The 20114-nt window shown below is 38.4% G+C and overlaps 1 protein-coding gene across 2 annotated transcripts in view; it reads left to right on the forward strand.

The window, feature by feature from the left end:
- Positions 1 to 20114, forward strand: part of mdfi (MyoD family inhibitor) — a 28950-nt gene that overhangs the window by 2553 nt on the left and 6283 nt on the right. For both annotated transcript variants that reach the window (XM_005924686.3, XM_014334350.2), the window contains exon 3: positions 12100 to 12243. In XM_005924686.3, the coding sequence (XP_005924748.1) occupies positions 12100 to 12243 (144 nt within the window). The remainder of the gene's footprint in view (positions 1 to 12099; positions 12244 to 20114) is intronic.

Genomic DNA, 20114 nt, shown 5'->3' on the forward strand with positions numbered 1-20114 from the left:
GAGGTAACTGACACAGAGGCGGGGAGAGGAAGATGTGGACTCAGCTTCGGGCTGTTTTCATGTGAATGACTCATGCAGAATGAGCCAAAATTACTTCAGTCTCCTCAAGCTTCAATGGGAAAACAACAGCACTGAGTGTACGTAGATCAGAGCGCAGGTTCTATGGGGTAATTAGGGTAGGTGTGGTTAACAGTTAGGGTAGTGTGCAGAGATTTAAGTGCCTTGTGGCCATGGGAACCAGCCACAAAAATGCTTAATAGTTGATGAAAATTTTTTATTTCCTTTTATTTTTTCTGTCTATTTTTTGTAATACAAGTCCAGACACAACTCTTATCATTACTGTGTTTAACATCAACACACACATCTCCGTTCAATGCTACATTGTGGTTAACCATGACTATAAGTACAGCATCATTTTTAATGATAACTCTTGGAGAGTTTGAGAGTTATTAAATTGAAGGTTTGTGCCCAAACATGTTCTCCCGGCTGTGCTGACTTTACCTCTGTTTGCTCATCAGGAAGCCAGCACAAAGTGTAAATGATCCTTCTTCTGCTAAAGATAAGCTTCTTTTGGCCGTCTGGTCTGTGTGTTTGAGCAGGTTTAAGTTTTATAGGTTCAGGCTACTGCTGAGAGCAACAAGGTCATCCTTTTAGCTCTGTTGGACCTTTACCTATCCCTTTGCATCAAGAGTGGGCTGCTTTGCAACACCACAACAGAAACATGGGGCGGTTGCACACATGCGCTGTATCCTTGAGCCTTTCTAGACATTACTCAACAGAGTTGCATGCGAGAAAGTAAATGTCTGAAGCGGATGATTGGACATCAAACCGTTTTTAACCTCCCAGCATTCCATTTCAAAGACCGTGGGAATTTACAGTGAGCGAGTAGATGTCCTGTGACCTGTCCGCTGGATGCTCTTTTAAGAAAGCTCCCTTGACTAAACAAAACAGAGAATTTCCAGAAGTAAGACTGTCTCATGCAGTCAATCTTCTATTGTATGTTACATGCAGGAGTAGACAGTTTTCCAGAGATCGTGTGCAAAGTCAGCCATGTATATTTTTAATTTAGGCTTCAAAGAAAGATTTGACCACTGGTCCATAATTAGAATGGGGGTAACAGCTTCTAGGATGGCATCCTCTGTTCCTGTGAGAGGTACTTAACCAGCATAACTGATGATGTGAGTTTTAGTCTCTTTACCTTTTTTCTTTTTTTTTTTGCCTGTCCCGTTTGGTTCTTTAGCCGTCAGAATTGTTGTCTGAACGGTATCTTTGTCTCTTTACCTGCTCCTTACTAGCCTAAAAATTGTATTGAATTGACTGCTTTGCATATTTTTCACAGATGCGTCAGTATCAGATGTGTTTTTTGCTGCTTTAGCTAGGTAGGAAGCTAGCTTTGAGAGATGGCATCCCCATTCTCATTGTTGTCTTCTGAGCACCGATTAGCATTGATTCAAAGGTGCTGCGCTGCATTCATTTCTGAACACTTTTACCAAGTTATGCAGATAAGACCCTTCACAGTTAAAAAAAAAAAAGCAATAATTAAATTGAGAACAATTGATGCTTTGCCACAATATTTAGCACTCCTGTCTTCCAATATTAAAACAGTCTGATTATCTGAAGGTGAATGAAGCTCTGCTCAGTCATCACTTGTCCATAAACTTGCGTTATGTGCGTGTTAAAATACATGTTCTTCTTGTTGTTGTGAGTAAGGCTCTCTCTCAGGCATGAAGATGCAGTGAAGGAGCCTTTTCTTACCACATCTGAGGCTTTCTAACCACTAGGAGTTCTTGCACTCTATTTTTTCTTCCTTTCTTCTGTAATCTTTACCCGATTCTCTGCCATTGTTTTCTTGGTTCTTTCTCTTTGTTCCCTGCCTGCATGAAGGATGAACTGCACCCTTTTTTATAGTGAAACTACAATTTTAACAAATGTTATTTGAGATTTCAAATAGCTATCAGCGTCTTAAGATGCTGGAATTTACAGTTTAAGATGACTTCCATTGTTTTTCCAGCATTGATGGAAACAATGGAAAGCAATTTCAATCAGCTGTAGTTAGTTAATGTTTGACGTTATGACCAAGCAAAATGAAAATCTTGGCATTTATTTGGCTGCATTGATCTCTGTGGGACAGAGTTTAAGCTCACTCAAGATTGGTGAATGGGTATAAGAGAAAAACAACTTGTGTGGTTTTTTTTATGTTGAAAAGCAAAATAAGAAAACACCAGTGTTATTGTGTCATTCGCATATAAACAGCAGAATATCATAGTTCTAACCTTATTCTACTCTGGCAGTTGCTTTGAATTATGACCTTCAGGCTTTCAAAGTGTGAGGTACTTCTTGTGTCAGCCTGTGAGTTGTCATAGAGTTTGCTGTCATCATCTGGGTATAGAACTACAGTGCTTAGTCCAATGCAACAATAAATTTGAATACCTTTAAAAAAGCCACGTGAGGCTATATTACAGCAAACAGATTAGATTTTTACTAAAATGATTTACTGTTTCTTTTTCTGTATTTTATTTTTTTAGTTAACATGATTGATAAAATTCTAATTTAACTGAATGTTTACTATGGATCAACATCCAGCAAGTGGCTGCCTTTGCATAAAGATAGGAACAAGAGTGTAACAGCTTGCCATACTCTGTCCAGACATGACAAACGTGCAGTCCCAGCAATTTGCAAATGAACTGAAGACTGAAGTATTAAATCGTGCCTGTTGTTGACTGTTGCTATACGTAATAACAAGTAACTGCTTCATTTATTAATTTATTTCTTGGAGGGTGGGGTGCTTGCAGATACAATTTTTGTCAACATCTGCACATCAAAAAAGCTTGATGAAAGCAAGCAAGTGTCCACCTTCTTCATCCTATGCCTCTTCAGCCTTTGTGATCAGCCTGGTGCTCTCTTCTGTAAAATGCACCTTCTGTGTCACAGTCTAACCTGTTTCTACCTATTATTTCATCTCTCTCTGTCTCATACACTAACTCATTCTCTTTGCCCGCGTGTGTAGATGCTATTTTCCTGCTTGTCCTTTTTTAGTCCTTGAGGTTTGTTGAGGCTTGTGTCTAATTTGGTTTCTCACAGAGATTGAAATAAACTCAGAGCAGTTTGAGGCATTTTTATGGCGTTTTTGACCAACGAAAATGAGCGTGCTTTATTTTACTTTACTACCTCACAAACATTTGAGAATGGCTCATTGCTGCTGCTCTGGTGGCCTGCGCTCTTTCTGTTTCTCACACTAATGATTTGCTATAGCACTTTCTTTAAATCGTAGTCAATCCTGTTGTACAGATAATGTCATCGTGGTATGAGATCACAAATTACAAATTTGAACAAGGGGCTTTTTATTGTGTATGTGTATGTGTATATGTATGTATGTATGTATGTATGTATGTATGTATGTATGTATGTATGTATGTATGTATGTAGCACGATCTGATATTGTCGTGTTGGTGTTGTTCCCAGATCATCATACTAAATGTTGTTCCAGGATCAACATTGCAAGTGACCAATCAGAATGTTGTGACGTCATACTTTTGCGACTTCGGGAAAAACCGCCATAAAACAAAAAACTGTACTTAAGCTGCGAGAAACAGTCTCTGTCCGCCGATCAACGGACCCTGACCCTAACCCTTTAATAAATGGTAAGCAGAATTGACATTGTCCTTGCAACATTGGAATTTCATAAATGCACGAATGGCTTGGCGCGCAAAAGAATAATGTCACAAGAATGTGATTGGTCAGTTGCAATGTTGAACCTGGAACAACATTTTCATGATGATGTGGGAACAACACCAACACGACGATATCAGATTATCCATGTATGTGTGTGTGTGTGTGTGTATATATATATATATATATATATATATATATATATATATATATGTATATGTGTGTGTGTGTGTTATGATGCTTGTTTTGTAATTATTTATAGTTAAATAGATATTAAAGCAGTTTATGCTTGAAGTCAGGTCTCCTCTGTGATTGAAAAGTCACTACCACACAGTGAGCATACAGTGTCCTCAGTTATCATTATTCCTCTCTCAGGTTTTTTCACATTTCTCTATTTGCCTCCATCATGAACTCTGTGCTGAAGGACGTCTCACTTGTTAAAATGCATCTGGAAGAGAGATGAGTTGTCAGACGACTGATAATCAAGGGAACACAGGTATATTCTTTGTGCGTTATTACCCATTTTCCAAGAAAGAGTCATGGGTAAAAACACATGACCCCTGCTTACATGTGACAAAAAAAAGATCTACAGAAATGTTCTTTCTATCTTTATTTAAGGCAATTGGCTTTGTAACTTTCTTACTTTCTCTGTTTGTTTGTGTGTTAGTTTAAAAAAAAAAATCAAATCGTATTTTAGTAAGCTGTCACATTGCACAGTGGTGTGAACTAAAAGTAGGCTTGAATTTTAAAAGTTCTCACGAAGACTGTTATGCTTATATGGCATCTGGGATCATAAAATGTCGAAGTAGTTGGGCTGTAACAAAGCAATTTCTAATGCAGCTGTGCCAGACGTCATATTTAATGACATCACTTTGAAATGACAGCTCCAAAGCAGGGATTTTGTTGGATTTTATAAAATGCCTGTTGTCTCAACTCCCCTCTCCTCGTGTTTCTCCCCCTCCCCTTCCACTTGGATCTCTACTAAGATGATACAAATTTTTGCCAATTCAAATTTTTTCCTACGAACTTTTACATGTCAACACATACAAACAAAAATAGAATTTTCGTCAATGCAAAATATTTTTTTCATAATAAAAAAAGAAATGATCAAAGTTTGCAATTTTCCCCAAATTGTGGTAAGTTACAGCTGCACTAAGTCTGACTTGGAACTGCTGAAGTAGAAATAATTAACTGAAAATTAGCTGCTGTACACCAATCTTTACCTGATTTATATAACAAAACAAATCTCAGTTACTCCCATCATTTTCCAGTCAATAATCAGACATTGGTCAATGTCTGATTAAGATTTTTGTTTCAAACATTTCCACGATGGTCCCCCAACAGTCCCCAACATTTTCGTCTTCACTTACAGCAAAGAGTTTCCACGCTAACAACATGTTAGCGTATGCCTGTGAGTGTCTGTGCGACTGTTGGCTCATGCTGCCGCATCTGACTTGACCGGTAACCTACTCATAATCTGACGTGAAGCTGACAGGGTGGTCACCATTCAAGGCTCATAATGCTCAAAATCGTCCAGCTTCGATATCTGGCTGATCAATCAGTACCTCTGTAATAAATACAGTTACAGTAAATACATGAAAGCAATAAGAGGAAAGTGTTACTGTACACTATTATAAAGACCTAAAAAATAAAAAAAAATCTAAATAAAAACCGTTTTAAACAATGTTTTTCTAATGTCAAATCTTAGTGAATTTTGGATACATTACTCTGTTCATGATACTAAGACTGAAGCACAGTGTCCTTGTTTTACATCAGGTGTGTTTACATTCTAATACAAATAGAGTTCTGTTAGCTGCTTTGCTAACAGACACAGCCGTGTAGCATCTTTTAGCAAAGAGCCAGTATTTTCCCACGAACCAGAAGAATCCCACAGACAGAGTGGCACAATTAAATTCTCCTTAAGCCTGTTCAGCAGCAGACATTTTTTGTCTTTAATGAGCTTACACTGCTCCATTCTCTCACAGCAAGCATAATCTCTGATTTTCGACTTATTCTGTGAGTGCATGCTTATGTCAGTGTCAGTTTCTTGGTGTGGGATTTTCCAATTGGCTAGAATTGCAGTTTAAACATTGCTTCTTCTTCCCTTTTAATTTGTGTGTGTGTGTGTGTGTGTGTGTGTACGTGTGCATTTACCGAGGGAGAGTGATTAAGACTACAACAATTCACCTATACCGTAGATCTTTGTTCTTGTCTTTATATTTTACTCCATCTTGGTCAGCACCCCACTGATAGTGTGTGTGTTTTCAATCAGTTCGAGTCATTACTGCTGCTCAGATAACTGCTCGGCTGCTCTTCGGCATGTCTTCTTCTATGCTAGTTTCTCTGCTAGTGGGCCTGAATGAAGTGTTTTAAAATGCTGTATGAACACAGGAACACAACTGCAACATTCATTTGTGTCAATATTGTCACAAAATATTAAAAAGGAAGTCGTTTACAAATGTATTTTTTTGTTTTATGAACACAAATTCAAATATTTCAAAACATCCAAATAATATTTCTATAAAAGAAGGAAAATTAGTGCAAAAAATAGTGAAAAAAGTCACATGGTGGGGATATTTTGACTTTATTAAACAGCTTTAGTTTTTAGAGTTTTAGCTGTCATCACACAGTGAAGGTTTTGCTTTATTTCAGCACACGTTTGTTTCTTTCTTTCTGTCAGTAAATGTACAAAAGTTTAAATAAAGCTTTCACAGAAAGTTTTTGCATCTATTTAAGACTTCAATATTTCATGCTGCACACTCATCCTAAACTTGACTCTTTTTATTTATTTTCTGAGTTGCACTCACAGTACTTTATTATGACAAAACATTTTGAATATTTAATTCATGTACTAAAACTAAGAGACTAACTTATATCATTCACACAATTTTAAGACCCTTGACCTATACTTATTGCACCTTTGGTAGCTATTACAGCCTTGAGTCTTCTTTGGCATTATCCTTTAAGCTTGCTGCTACTTCAAGGCTCCTTAATGTTTAGATAGGGAAAGCTTGCCCACACCCTTTTTTTAGGTCTCTTCTTAGATACTCTACTGTGGCCAGGTTAGGACACTCTAGGCCTTTTGCAGAATCACTCATATGTTTTGTAGTAGCATGCCTCAGGTCTTTGTCTTGTTGAAAAGTAGCTTTTGCCTCAGTCTGATACAAAATAAGATAACCTTCGTTGCATTGTAGAGAGTTGTTACATAAGGTATGAAAGATTTCCTGTATCTGCCCCTGTGGGAATGGAGCTGCTAGAGAAATAGCTCCAATCCTGGAGTCATGACCACACTCAAAAAGGTTTTCAACTCAGGATTTTTTCTCTATCTATATTAACCTCCCAGTTCCTGATACTGCAATCACCACATTTTACTGTGCAGATGGTATTAATGAAGTGATGCCAAGTATCTGTTTTGTGGCATGGTTTAATTTATGTCTCATCAGACCAGAGTTCTTGGTCTAAATGTGGTTAAAATGTCAAACTCCCAGCATGCTGTCATGTGCCTGCTAGTGAGTAACCGCTTCTGTCAGGCCTTTGCTGTTGGAGTACTGCGCTGTGTTCTTCTCTAAGGTTCTGCCAACTCCAGAAAAAGACCACAGTGTTTGTTTGAGCCTGCCTGACCAAGGCTGCCCATCCCCAGTAACTCACTTTGGCCAGATTATAGAAGACTGTTAAACTCATCCTGTTGGTGGTTCTCATTTTTTAACCTCATGGCTTGGTTTTCACTCTGACACACCATCAACAGTGAGCCCTAATACCCATAGCTGTGTGTGTGTGTAGATTATTTTAATTAAGCACTGGATTCAAGTCAAGTTGTAGAAGCATCTCAAAGACATTTGATTATGGTAGGATACACCAGGTGTTTATCAACGTTTTTGGTCTTTTGCTGAAAATGAATTAACAAAACATTTCAAATTTGTTCTTGTTTTGTTTTTGTGGGTTTACATGGATGAATAAATGAATGTAATCCATTTTAAAAAGGCGTCTGGAATATAGCATAACATGGAAACCTTGAAAGTGTCTGAAAACATTCCAGGCACACTGTCTTTGCCACAGGGATGTATAAGCCTAAGAGACCTCCTTTTGCATACACATTAGACATTTGCGTTTTTAAAGATGTCATAGTGGAGCTGTAGAAACGGTGTTGAGATAGTTTGAAAGGAAGCAGGTAAACTCAGCTCAGCCCTCTGTTCTCTATAAACCAACACACTCCATCCCCAGGAGGAACAGCAGGAAATGCTTCCCTTCAGGTAATTCAGGATATGTCACATCATTTTCAAGTTCATGTAAATAGTGTCTGTGTGTGTTGTGTTTATGCTAATCATTACCCTATGGGATCCATATGTTTTTGGTTTAATGGTTAACTGTTTGTTTACAAGGAGACTAAAATTGCTCTGAATCGCCCCTTCAGGGCCACCGACACGTGTACATATACCAAACTACAAACCCACATGAACTTGCAAATACAGAAATATACACAGGTATATAGTCAAGCTTTCACAAACAAATACCCACAAGTGTAAACACATAGTCGTATCTCCTCACCGGCTCTTGATTGGTCTGGTCTGATTTTAATTAGAGGCTCATCTTTCATGGTCCTCAGAACTGGCTCTGAGGTCGAGCGGTTAGGTGTTTTGATCCTTATGCCAACGCAAAATTGGTTGATGGCCTGCTTGGATGGCACTGAGGGTTTGTGGGAATGTGTTTCGATCCAACAATCGTGGGTTCGAACATCTACAAAGGGAACGCTTTGACTAGCTAAGTCAAAAGTCCCATACACTTTTAACCCTTGCTACCCCACAGTCAAAAAACAAAGACAAACTGTAGTGAAGGATTCAAGAGTACATAAGATCATATGATCAAACGGCTTGGGGTGCTCCCTTTTTCTGACGTGCCCTGCTTCAGAGTTCAAACCCGATATTGTTTTAAAGTCGATCATTAACAATAACAATTGGAATTTCTTTTGATAAAAGTTTGAACGATAGCATCAGCAAACTCTTTATTTATTTTTCAAAAAATTATATTTATTAACCATAGTTTCATATTCACACTGTTTGTATGTGTCCCATCTGCAACTCACGAATGGAGCCTATCCCACTTTTCTTGTTTTTCTTGTTTTTGTTTTTAAGCCATTACGGGGTTTTTCCAACAGCGTCTGCGGTATTCTGTAGACTTCTGCTGCAAAGTTGTTTTAGTTTTAGCAAATTCTGTATTTCAATTGGATTCTTACTGGGGACTCAAATAAGACTGACTTTTAGTTTTCAGAAGGTTTTTTTTCTGTGCTTTGTGTGACTGTGGTAATTGGCCCCAAAAGCAGTTTCCAAAGAATGAGGAAAAACGAGAAACACAATGACTTGAACTGATAAATGCCCTTTTTAAAAAATAAACTATAATACTGATCTCAATATTTTTAAAAACTTGCCAGCTGTCTAAAGTTATCAGACTCAGTTGTTGCCTACCAGCATATGGTGCCTTATTATTTTTTTACAATCCATTCTCAAACATTTTATCAAATTGATACCAGTTGTGTAGAACAATAGATGATTATATGTTACTTGTAATTTTGAGTGATAGCATTATCATTGATTATAGGAATATGAAACACAATGTTCAATGACTTTATGATTAGCCTCCTGAAGTTACACATACTGTTTTTTTTTATTTGCTTCTAATTTACTATTTACTGAGTTTCAGCACTGAGTTTTATTTAAGGTATTTGATAAATATATAAAGGTGGGTTATTGCATGCATAGTACATAGACATGTACTGCTTGCCAGTGATACATGTCGACTACAACACACAGTTACCTCTAAATCAGACATTTGGTGTCAGGACAGCTGTTCTAACTAGTGGTTTTCATATCTGAGCAGACTGATTGAGTCTAATGGACAAAATATGGGTCTTGGAAAAATCGCTTCCACATGGCAGAGATAAAAGTATGTGTGATGAGAGTGAGTGTGAGATGCAGGAAGGTATTATTGGAGTGTACGGTAAGTGTTTTAAGAGTGTTTGTATGGGTGTGAGTTTTGTGTACCGCTATCAAATAGAAGAGAAAAGCAAGAAGTATTTCCCGTCTCCTCAGCTCCTGTTCACATGGTCTCCCACACAAAAATACCCACACATACAAAACGCCCTTGAGAGACACAGATATATACATATGCACAGGTATACAAACACACGCAAACCTTTGCAAGAAAATCACGCAAGGCTTAAAACACTAGGCCTTTTCATCAAGGTTAGCTCAAGTAACATATTTTCATGCTCCATGCTAAAGAGCCCAATGGCCTCAGGGCAAAGCGTCTAAAAACTACATAGGAATGGCGCGAGGAAAACAACAAAGAGCCCAAATACTGACGTTCCCCAGACCCATCAACATCCACGGGTTGCAGAACAGGCCGCTGAGGCCACAACCCACAGGACCCAAAGGATCTGCTGCCAATGTCCTGAAAGTGCCAGACACCACAGGACATTTCATGGTTTTAAAGTTGTGGCTGATCAATAGGTTTGTCATTGCAACATTTCCAAAAGACTAATCACCAACAGATCAATGTAAAAAATAAATAAATAAATTCTAACATAAAATAAATCATAATACTTTTGATGGCCTCTTTTTCGTCGTGTATATTATATGGACTTAGTTTTATTTTTGTCAGATGTGACAGACATAGCAGTGCTCATAGTGATCAAGCTATATAGATGTCTGTAGTTAATATTACAATTTATATATTTCAAAGTTTAGTAGCTTTAAACGTGGAATTAGAATGATTATTGCAGAAAGTTTTTCTTTTATATAAAATTTTTAAAACCTATTTAAGAAAAATAACAGTCTGATATTTTATCTGACCGACAATGCAGAACCCCAAAAACTGTGTTAACAGTAATAAATAATAGGACAAAAGACAAATTAGTGTGTGTGAAAACCAAAAGACATTTGACCTTAAGATTGGCATTAAAATGCAATTATTGCGCAACTCTACAACATTTTTTCAAATGAATAAACATATTTATTCAAGTTGTGAAATCCCATCATGTTGTTTTCATATGTTTAGGTGGAACAGCTAACAGTTTCGTAGCCTAGACCTAATTTTAATCATGCATGTTACTAGAAATGACATCTTAAGAAATGCAAATGTCATTGCTTCTCAGTTTAGTAATTACATTTACTGTCATGTGCATTGATTTGTATTTTGATTTTTTTTCATTTAGCTAAATCACCCAATGATTTGCTTGCTGCTGTTTATGACTTCACCTTGATAACTATATCTTTTCTCCTTCTCGTCCTACTGCACAGCTATCAGTAAATTGCAGCATATATTGGAAAAACCTATCTCACGACCATCTATGTATACTCTAAAAAATTACACAGCTCTTGCAAAAAATTATTTTTTGTTTGTTTGGGTTGTCTTTCTTGTTTTGTATAATTACTCAGTTTGCTTAAAGCCTGTGGCTTGCTTATTTATTTGAATATTACATTTATACGGTCTTTACTGGACAGACTGTATAAAAGTTCAGCCATAAAAATGAGAATGGATCCATAGAATTATGCCAGAAATGCACAGGAATGTATCTGCGTCAAAAGGGAATGTGAACCCGAGAGGCTGGGGACAGGAAAGAGAGAACAGATAGAGGAGTGAGGGAGAGTGGATAGAGTAAATAAACAGAGCCGGGAAGTGTTGAGTCCATGCACAGGACGTGGTTTGGTTTGTATGTGTGTACGTGTATGTGTGTGTTTATCAAGCCCAGCTGGCTCCCATTTGCCCAGGAATGAGTCTTCACCTCTCAGAGGCCTGCCTCACTTTGAAGGCCTCTGTGTTTTGTGTGTGTATGGTGTGCATATGAGTGCATGTGTGTGTTTGTATAATAACAGCTTCATTAGAGGACTGCATGGTACCTTTGAACATATAAAACACCCAGACATGTATTTACTGCATATATATTGTGTGCATGCACTCTTATGTGTTCAACAGACACTGGCTTGCAAAAAGAGACATGCACACACATATAGACCCACAAAGATTTCAGGTTTCACAAGCATACACATGGACCCCTAAACAGTCACAAGGGTTTGGATTTAACTACTTCCAGATGCAAGTTTAGGACAGAGAGAGCACACACCAACACATAGACAAAATCTTTTGCTTTGTTGAAGTCAGCAGAACTACTCTGTTAAAATTAATTAGGTGCTGGTGGATGGGAAATGACAACAGAGTAGGCAAGTTTACCACAAGTGGGGAAACAGCTTGCTGGTTATTTTTGATAATAGGAAACAAAACTGGGAATCTGTTCAAGCATAAACATTCATACATTCATAAAAGTCCACCCAGCTACTCAGCACATAACATACAGTAAATCTAAAACACTGAGATCTGTTTTTAGACGTTTTCTTTAACTTGTTCGTGTGTGTGTCTGTGTACCTGTGTGTTTTGCAGATGTGGCCCACACCTACACTGAGCCCCTCATATTGAGGTTAAATGGCACCCCGGAACGGTTGCAAGGCGATGATGGCGACAACTGCAGCTCCGGCACCAGCCATCCAGATTTGGCGCTTACAGCACCTTACAAGAGTATCACATGTGAGTAAAGCACCCTCACAAACACACATGCATACACATTCACACATCAGGACACACTCGCACACTTGAGAGACCAGTGAGACTTTTTTTCCATTACTGATCACTGGTTTGATGAGTCACATTGTCCTGACCTTTAACAAACACATTTGCACACCCTCAAGAAATAGGTCAGGTAATCATACACGCAGACAGAAATATCTACATCCACATCTGTCAGCTAAGTAGGTTAGCTTTCTGATTTTTTTTCCCAATACAACCAAGTGTGCACCCAAGTCTGAACACTCAAAATGAAACACCTTTTACTCTTTTCTTTCACTTTCCTACATTTTAATCCTTCCCCAGGTTTGTTAGAATATCACCGTAATAAAAATAGTCGCATGACAGCAACTTTTCTTAAGTTAGTTTTTCTTCTTCTTCTTTTTTTAGGTTTTTATTATTATTAATATTCAACCTTGAGTTAGTCAAAACAAGAGGAGTCAAATCACATAGATTTCATGTAATTCCGTAATCACCTGCTCTGTAGCCCCAGCTGTCACCATCTTTGGTTTAAAAAGCCTAAAAAGCAAGGAGGGAATTTGACTGATCCACATGGTCAAATCCACATGTTTAGTAGCATCTTGTGAATCGTAATGTAGCTACACTGCATTACGAACAATCCCTGCATCTGGTTTGCTCAAATGGGGATTATAATAAACAAAATGAAAATCATGTTTTGTTACAGATGATGTTAAACACAATAAACGTTTCAAGAAAGTGTTTACAGAGGTCATAAATCAAGTTAGCAGCAAACTAATTTTCTCAAAGACATCTATGCAGTGAGACTTCTTCTTCCAAACAGAAGAGACTCCCGCTACTGGCCATTAGAAAGAGGGCAAGTACATCTGCATTAGCCCAAGTTTTTGGTAGCAGAAGCTGACTTAATCTTTCATATTCCCTCTATAGGTACAGCTTATTTGTTGCCTCTCCCCACTAAACTCATCCATGATGCACAGAGCAGGCCCATGGCATAGAGATCATTATATAGTGAAGGTGGATATTGGAAATTACACTGTTCTAGCAGCAATTCAAATACATTGTAAAAGCACATATATTACTATAGTACACAACAAGCTAAATATATATACATAAAATTAAAAGGTAATGCGACGGAGTATGCTTTGTTACCACCTCAGTGTCATACAAATTTCTTTTTTTCCCCCAACTTAATGCATCTCTTCACTTTTCACTTACATTCTAAGCTGGTGGATTGATTTAAATTTCTTTTTCTTTATTTTTTTTATTTGTCTTGTCGCAATAGTCTGCACTAATAGCTTAAAATTGCTTGCAATGATTGTTGTGGTGTGTGTGCATGATACACACAATGATAGGGAATGATCAGATAATGTCATGCTGCTTGCTATGCTGGTTTGAGAGAGACAACAAATGCAACATGGCATGCAAAGACTCTTCTTTAACAACTATCCTGATCTCGCCCAAGGCATCAAAACGATCCTGCAATGACTCATCTCTTTTGTTGTATTTTGAGGAAACATAACCAGTCTCACTGTGCTACAGGTCGCATATCTTCATGAATCACACTTAAGTTTTGAAATGAGTCACCTGAGCCTGTCTGAGTTAAGCGTACTTGGATGAGATTAAAAGAAGCCAGTGTTTCGGCTTCTTTGGATTTATAACTTGGTCAACAAACACACATTTAAGAGTAGGTGCAACTGCATGCAAAGTTAATGAAATGTGGCAATTAGAGACAAATTCACATATGGCATTCTTCCACCATTTATCCATTTGCTTGCTCGAGCTGTCATCCTCATCATCTTTAGTTTAGGCTTGTGGGACAAGATTTAAGTTGAAATATTAAACAAAATAAATATTCTCATATTCCTATATCAGTTCTCATCCAGGAAAATAGATTTAACAACACAACATACTGTTTGGGATTATGGTAGATTTGAATCGTTTTAAAAAAAAGTCAGTGTGATTTATTTGTCTGTTTTATTATTGCTGCAATGCAAATCCAGATTTCAGTTTTAATGTCTTTGTTGGTGCTGTTTAATTCGACCCGTGAAACAGGTCTACTGATGCCAGTAACATTTTTCACTGCTGTAAAATAAAATAGCTATTTGGCAATAGCACTGAAGAAAGAAAATTGCAAGAGGAGAGGTTATTGTGTTTGCTTTATTTACGCCCTTCAAGTCTAAACTACTTCCTAACCTCTCCAGCTGTCCAGTCATCACATTCTACACTGGGTGTATGCACAGCCCTCAGTATCAATTTGCTCATTTGCTGGTGACTAGTAGCACAACACCTAACAATTCTCTATACAAAGTCACACAGTTAGCACCAAAACCCATTTTCCTCCCTCCTATTACTAGTCTAGTGATTTTCTGTCTGCACAAAGGAGCTGCTTTTACTTTCCATGCTGTGCAGTAGCTCAAACTCTCTGTGTCAAAGCCAAAGATTGCACAATTTTGCTGTCATTACCAAATGGCATTTATTTTTATTGCCTTTACTCTGTTTTGAAATTACAACATTCTCGGCTTAACTTCTAAACTATTTCTAATATGTTATATGTTATTAGGTTAAATTTCACAGTAAAAACACTCCCAAACGTACCTAAAAAGCATGAGTCTCAATTTGTCTAAAGAAAAGAATGGTGATGAGTGAAAGTGTGATGAATGAAAGGAGGAATTCGGGGGTGAGAAGGTGGGGGTTGAGCATAGTCAGAAAACTCTGAGCGCATTTCCTGGAATCCAGGGCCAATATCTGTGACAAACACGAACACACAATGCTGTCTCATCCTACTTTTCTAACTATATAAAGAGTATTTCAGATTTCAGGCAGGAAACCTATAAGTAGGTTAACAGAGTTTGTTTTGAACTGAGTAGGTGTGTGAATGTCTGCTGTCTTGGACTATTTTTTGCCTCTACCTGTCCTGTCTGCTGTGTGCGTCTATTTTCAGACCTGAACTGGAAGCCCTAGAAGTTTGTCTGCCTTTCCCTGTCTCTTTCCTTCTGCTTTATTTGCCAGTAAAAACCGTGAAACCCACCAGCTCCATTTGCTGCACAGAGTGAGTTATGTAACTATAGTGGGCTTAAACAAAATCTGCTTCCATGGACTCGTCCTCATTGCCTTCATCCATAGCTTTCTCCATTTAAAACTTACACAATCACACAATGACCACAAAGGAAACAATACTAGTTTCTAAACTTTATCCCTCATTCAGGTGAATACTGACAGCTTATGTCTGCTTGTCTGCATAATTATACGTCTGAGGGCCTCTATCAGTATGAATGCAGTTTAAATATGGTCTGCAAACAGTCAATCAATCATCTGTGTATCTGGCTTCATAATGAGCATGTAGACCTCATAAAGTAGCTGTGACTCAGGTCTGTGGTGAGATCATGGCTGTGTGACATCTGCGTATATGTCTGCGTGTGCATCAGAGTGTTTGGGAGCGACGGCGTGAAGAAACAGAAGCATAAACAGAAAAATCCACAGCTCGTATGTTCTGTCTCCCGGTGATGACATCACAGTTTCATTATGTGTCTGGCCCTGGGCAAGCCGGCTGAGAACAAAGTGCCAAGAGATCTGCAGTCATATCTGAGTGTGTTATGGTTTAAGTGGAACAGACACACACACACACACACACCTTCCCAAGCTCCCTCAGACACACACTTCAGTCACTGATGTCATGAAACACCACTGTCTTTGACGTCACGGTCACAGCAGGACACACGTGTTCACAGCTGTTCCTGCTTACACTCACTGGTACTGGAAACAATAAAATGCGTAGCCTAATCAGCGACACAACTGAAGAAATATTTCTCATACTTCCATTTCCTTATCTTTATTATTTTGCAGCATCTTCACTGTATGAGATGAATGTATATGAGAAAAAAGGCGACCCAGAGCAGAGCTGTTTGTTATTATCTTGTCATCAAAGGGGAGGAGTGTGCAACGTGTTGTTGTCGGGAAATCTAACAGTGCTGTGACGTTGCTTTTAATTAAAGACCAGTCACTGGGCTCAAACTGTTTTCCCTCTCCGTTTTCATGACTAGATTCTCTTTCACGTTACCCTTTCTTTGCCATCTCTTTTTAGTCATTTGTAAATATGCACATAGCATGGTGACAAGGTGAAGGATGGCGATTCAGTTACGAGATGTCACAGGGGTCATGTGTCAACAAAGTGTTTGGCTGGTAACTCAGGTCAAGTAATTAATGCTGTTGTGTATTATATTATACTTGCATGTTGACTGGCTTTGGTTTCAAATTCAGACCTAGCCTCCCTCTTGAATTTGTGATTTGCACACTGTGTTGTCTGTTGAAAAACACAGAAATGAGTCAAATGTTGCATTTGTTTCCAAATGTCATATTTCATCTTTCAGTGCAAAAAACGCAATATAGAACTGTACTTGGCAAGTTGCAAGTCAGACTTTGTTGTTGTTTTTTGTGGTATAGAAAAGCTTCTGCAAATATGTGCAGACACAAAGTCAACTTGTAATCATTTAGCTTTGTGAGAGATTGTTTTGATCTTGCGCTGGCTTTCCTAAATGCTTAGAGGTGTAGAGCGTTTTAATTAGTTGCCACAGTGTGCGTTTTGTGAAAATTGCACCCCATAATTCAGCAGCTTGTACAACCACCTCCAACAACAATAACTTGAAGTAATCATTTTCTGTGTGACTACCAGTGTCTCACATTGTTGTGGAGGAATTTTGAAACACTCTTTACAACGTTGCTACAGTTCAGTGAGATTTCCGGGCATTCATTTATGCACAGCTCTCTTGGGTTTGAGTCTGGACTTTGACTAGGCAATTGCAACACCTTGATTCTTTTCTTTTTCAGCCATTTTGCTGTAGTTTTGTTGATGTGCTTGGGATCATTGTCCTGCTACATGACCCGATTTAAGCCAAGCTTTAGCTTTCTGAAATTTGACCTCACATTTGACTCTACATTATTTTGATAAACAGACGATTTTATGGTCAACTCATTGAGTCAAAATGTCCAGATCCTGTGGCTGCAGAACAGCAGCCCAAATCATAACCCCTCCACCACCGTGCTTGACAGGTGATGTGAGGTGATTACACTGATATGCTGTGTTTGGTTTTCACCAAATGTGGTGCTGTGCATTATGGCCAAACATTTTCACTTTGGTTTTTCTCTGCCCTTGAATCTTCTTTTACCCTGACAACCTTTTAATACAAACCAAACTTGTTCAGTCTTCTTCTAATTGCACTGTCACTGACTTCAACAGCTGCCAAAACTTTCAGAGAGGCGCTCACTTTTTGCAGATGATCACTTAGCACACGGTTGCTACTTACACTCTTAATCTCTTCATATATTCCTAATAGTAAGAGTGTACTTAGTTTTTTACATGATTTCATAGAATGCTTTGTTTTTCAAATGCTTGTAAGAAGCTAAGTTAAGCAAACCAGACTCCTCCATTTGATAGCTTAGCTAGCACTTACAGTAAGAAGTAATTGGTTGCTTGCAAAAGTATATTTTCAGAATTGTTTTTTCAACACTGGTTTTAACATAACTGCAAGAAATCTTTAAATCTGTCTCTTGCAGAAATTTGGTTTCTGTGATGCTGTGTTCAAATCTAATTTTATGAATAGTAGCAACAACACTATAAGAAATCCATCAAAGTTTTCAGGCTTATCCACAGTAATTTAAACAACCATACTTATAGTAACAGCGACAACGCCTCAGAATGGTTTGTACAGTATATTCCAGTTATGGGTGAATTTAGTGACAATATTTTAAAACTGCATGGAAACAAGGATAAAATGATAAGTTTCAAGATTCTTAAGAACAAATATTTTTTTATTTAAAATGACAGCAGTTTGAACCTTGTGGCCAAAACTGAGTCACACTTTTATCCTGCACACACCTCATGTTGAGTCACCAGTCTTGTGCCTCTGACTGAACTCTGCTCTCACATTACTTTTCACCATAGTGAGTGGGTGCAACTAAACAAGCCTCATTAACACTGTAATGCTGGTTACAGCTCTGTATAGCAGCCAAAAATGTGGGGAAGTCTCATTGAAAACTGTTTTAAATAGCACTTTACAACACTCGCTTATCATTTTCCAATTCTCATAGTTTTAGTACTTCGCACTTATTGGCCAGCTTTTTAAAAACAATCAAACTATGAAGGAAAAAAAACTCAGAGGGAATATGGGAGCTGGGGGATATTACATGCACTTCGTTTTCAAATGCACAGACACAGATGATGAGAAACTGATTTGTTTCCATGTATGTTATGCAGTACAGATCATTCTGGATTTTCATAATTAACTGCATACATATAGATGTTTACTGGGGAAAAACCTGAAGCAATCCAAATTTACTGTTTTCATTTAGAATATAAAGTTTAACGTTCACAGTTATCAGAAAATACTCTGACATCTAGATTATCCTGCTAAGCTTGTTGGCTTAATAGTGCACAAAAGCTTGCATATAGATTTAGGAGTCAGGAGGCTCGTCCTGCATGCATCTTTTCTTCACGTGCTGTTAAGGCTGTATTCGGGTTAAGTATTTAGTTTGATTAGAAATGTTATAGTTTTACAGGACACAGTGGGACAGAGCAGCTAGAACAGAGACAGACAGAATTCACAGTCGCTCCGTTGACTCATTCCAGCAAAGGATAAGTAGAGAGAGAGCAACTCTCAACGCTCTAGGAGGGAGGTGTGTAAGTACAGGGTAGCTGAGAACCGCCAGGACAGGAGGAAGAGGTGGAGGGTGTGTAAATGGCAGCGTGCTGCTGCATTCATCCGAGGGTGACTCATACTCGGCACCGATAGACTTGCGCATGCACATATCATACTAGAGGTTGCAGGACCCCCAGTGGCCAACGCGGCTGTGTACATGCCATACATGCACACACTGTGGTTTCCCAGTCTCATCATGTTAATCCCGCAATCATTTGGCTCTTTATTTGCTGTTATTTTTAACCAGCTCCCAGCTCCCTCTAAAGCTGAATCATTGTGTTTATGTGTCACACCCATGCATCCTCCTGGTCCAAAAATGTACAAGCAGCGACCTATTTTATTTTCACTTCATCTTTCTAACTAACTTTCTTGATCACAGACAAAGAGACCTTGTTTTTTTTCTGTGTGTGTTCATGAGTGTGTGTTCACACGTGTTCTTGTATGCATATATGTGTGTATGAGCCTAACCTCAAGCTCTGTTTGGAGACAGTCCTCACTCCACGTCCCTCTCTCTGCCAAATCCACCTATGTACTTTGTTCGCATAGGCACCACAAACTCACAGGACATATGATTTTCTCAGAAACTAAAGAGGAAAGTGAAAAACTGTGCACAGTACCGCTACAGTTTGACTAACCCCCTTCTTCGCTTTCCAACATAAATTCTGCTAGGGTCAGAGTGTTACAATAGAGTATTGTGCAAAAAGGCTAAAAGTGAGTGACAATACGCAGAGAGTGAAAGGGAGAAGGGGTGAACACAGAGGGCAGTACGAATTTCTCACACAAAAGGGAAAAGAAGAAAAAAAAGAGAATAAAATGGAAGACTTTTGACATACTTTAGAGAAGAAAGTATGGCTTCCTCATACTGGCCCTGCACATGCGATCATGTCAACAGACTTGTGCACGTACATATTCACATACTCTGGGCCTGCAGTCTGCCAAACATCTGGAGCAAAGTTATAAAAACGCTGAATGAAAGAATCTTTAATAACACAGATTGGTTTTGTGACCACAGCCACCAGCCAATCATAACATGCCTAGTTGGGTTATCTGTCTCTGAGTGCTTATCGAACACACAGTTTCCATGTTCCAGACATGTCTCATAGTTACAGATCACTCTGTTTGCCTGTGTGTGTGTGTGTGTGTGTGTGTGTGTGTGTGTGTGTG

Source organism: Haplochromis burtoni, unplaced genomic scaffold (genome assembly GCF_018398535.1).
Source record: "Haplochromis burtoni strain Fernald_Lab_line unplaced genomic scaffold, NCSU_Asbu1 Contig_79, whole genome shotgun sequence".
NCBI classification, from domain to species: domain Eukaryota; kingdom Metazoa; phylum Chordata; class Actinopteri; order Cichliformes; family Cichlidae; genus Haplochromis; species Haplochromis burtoni.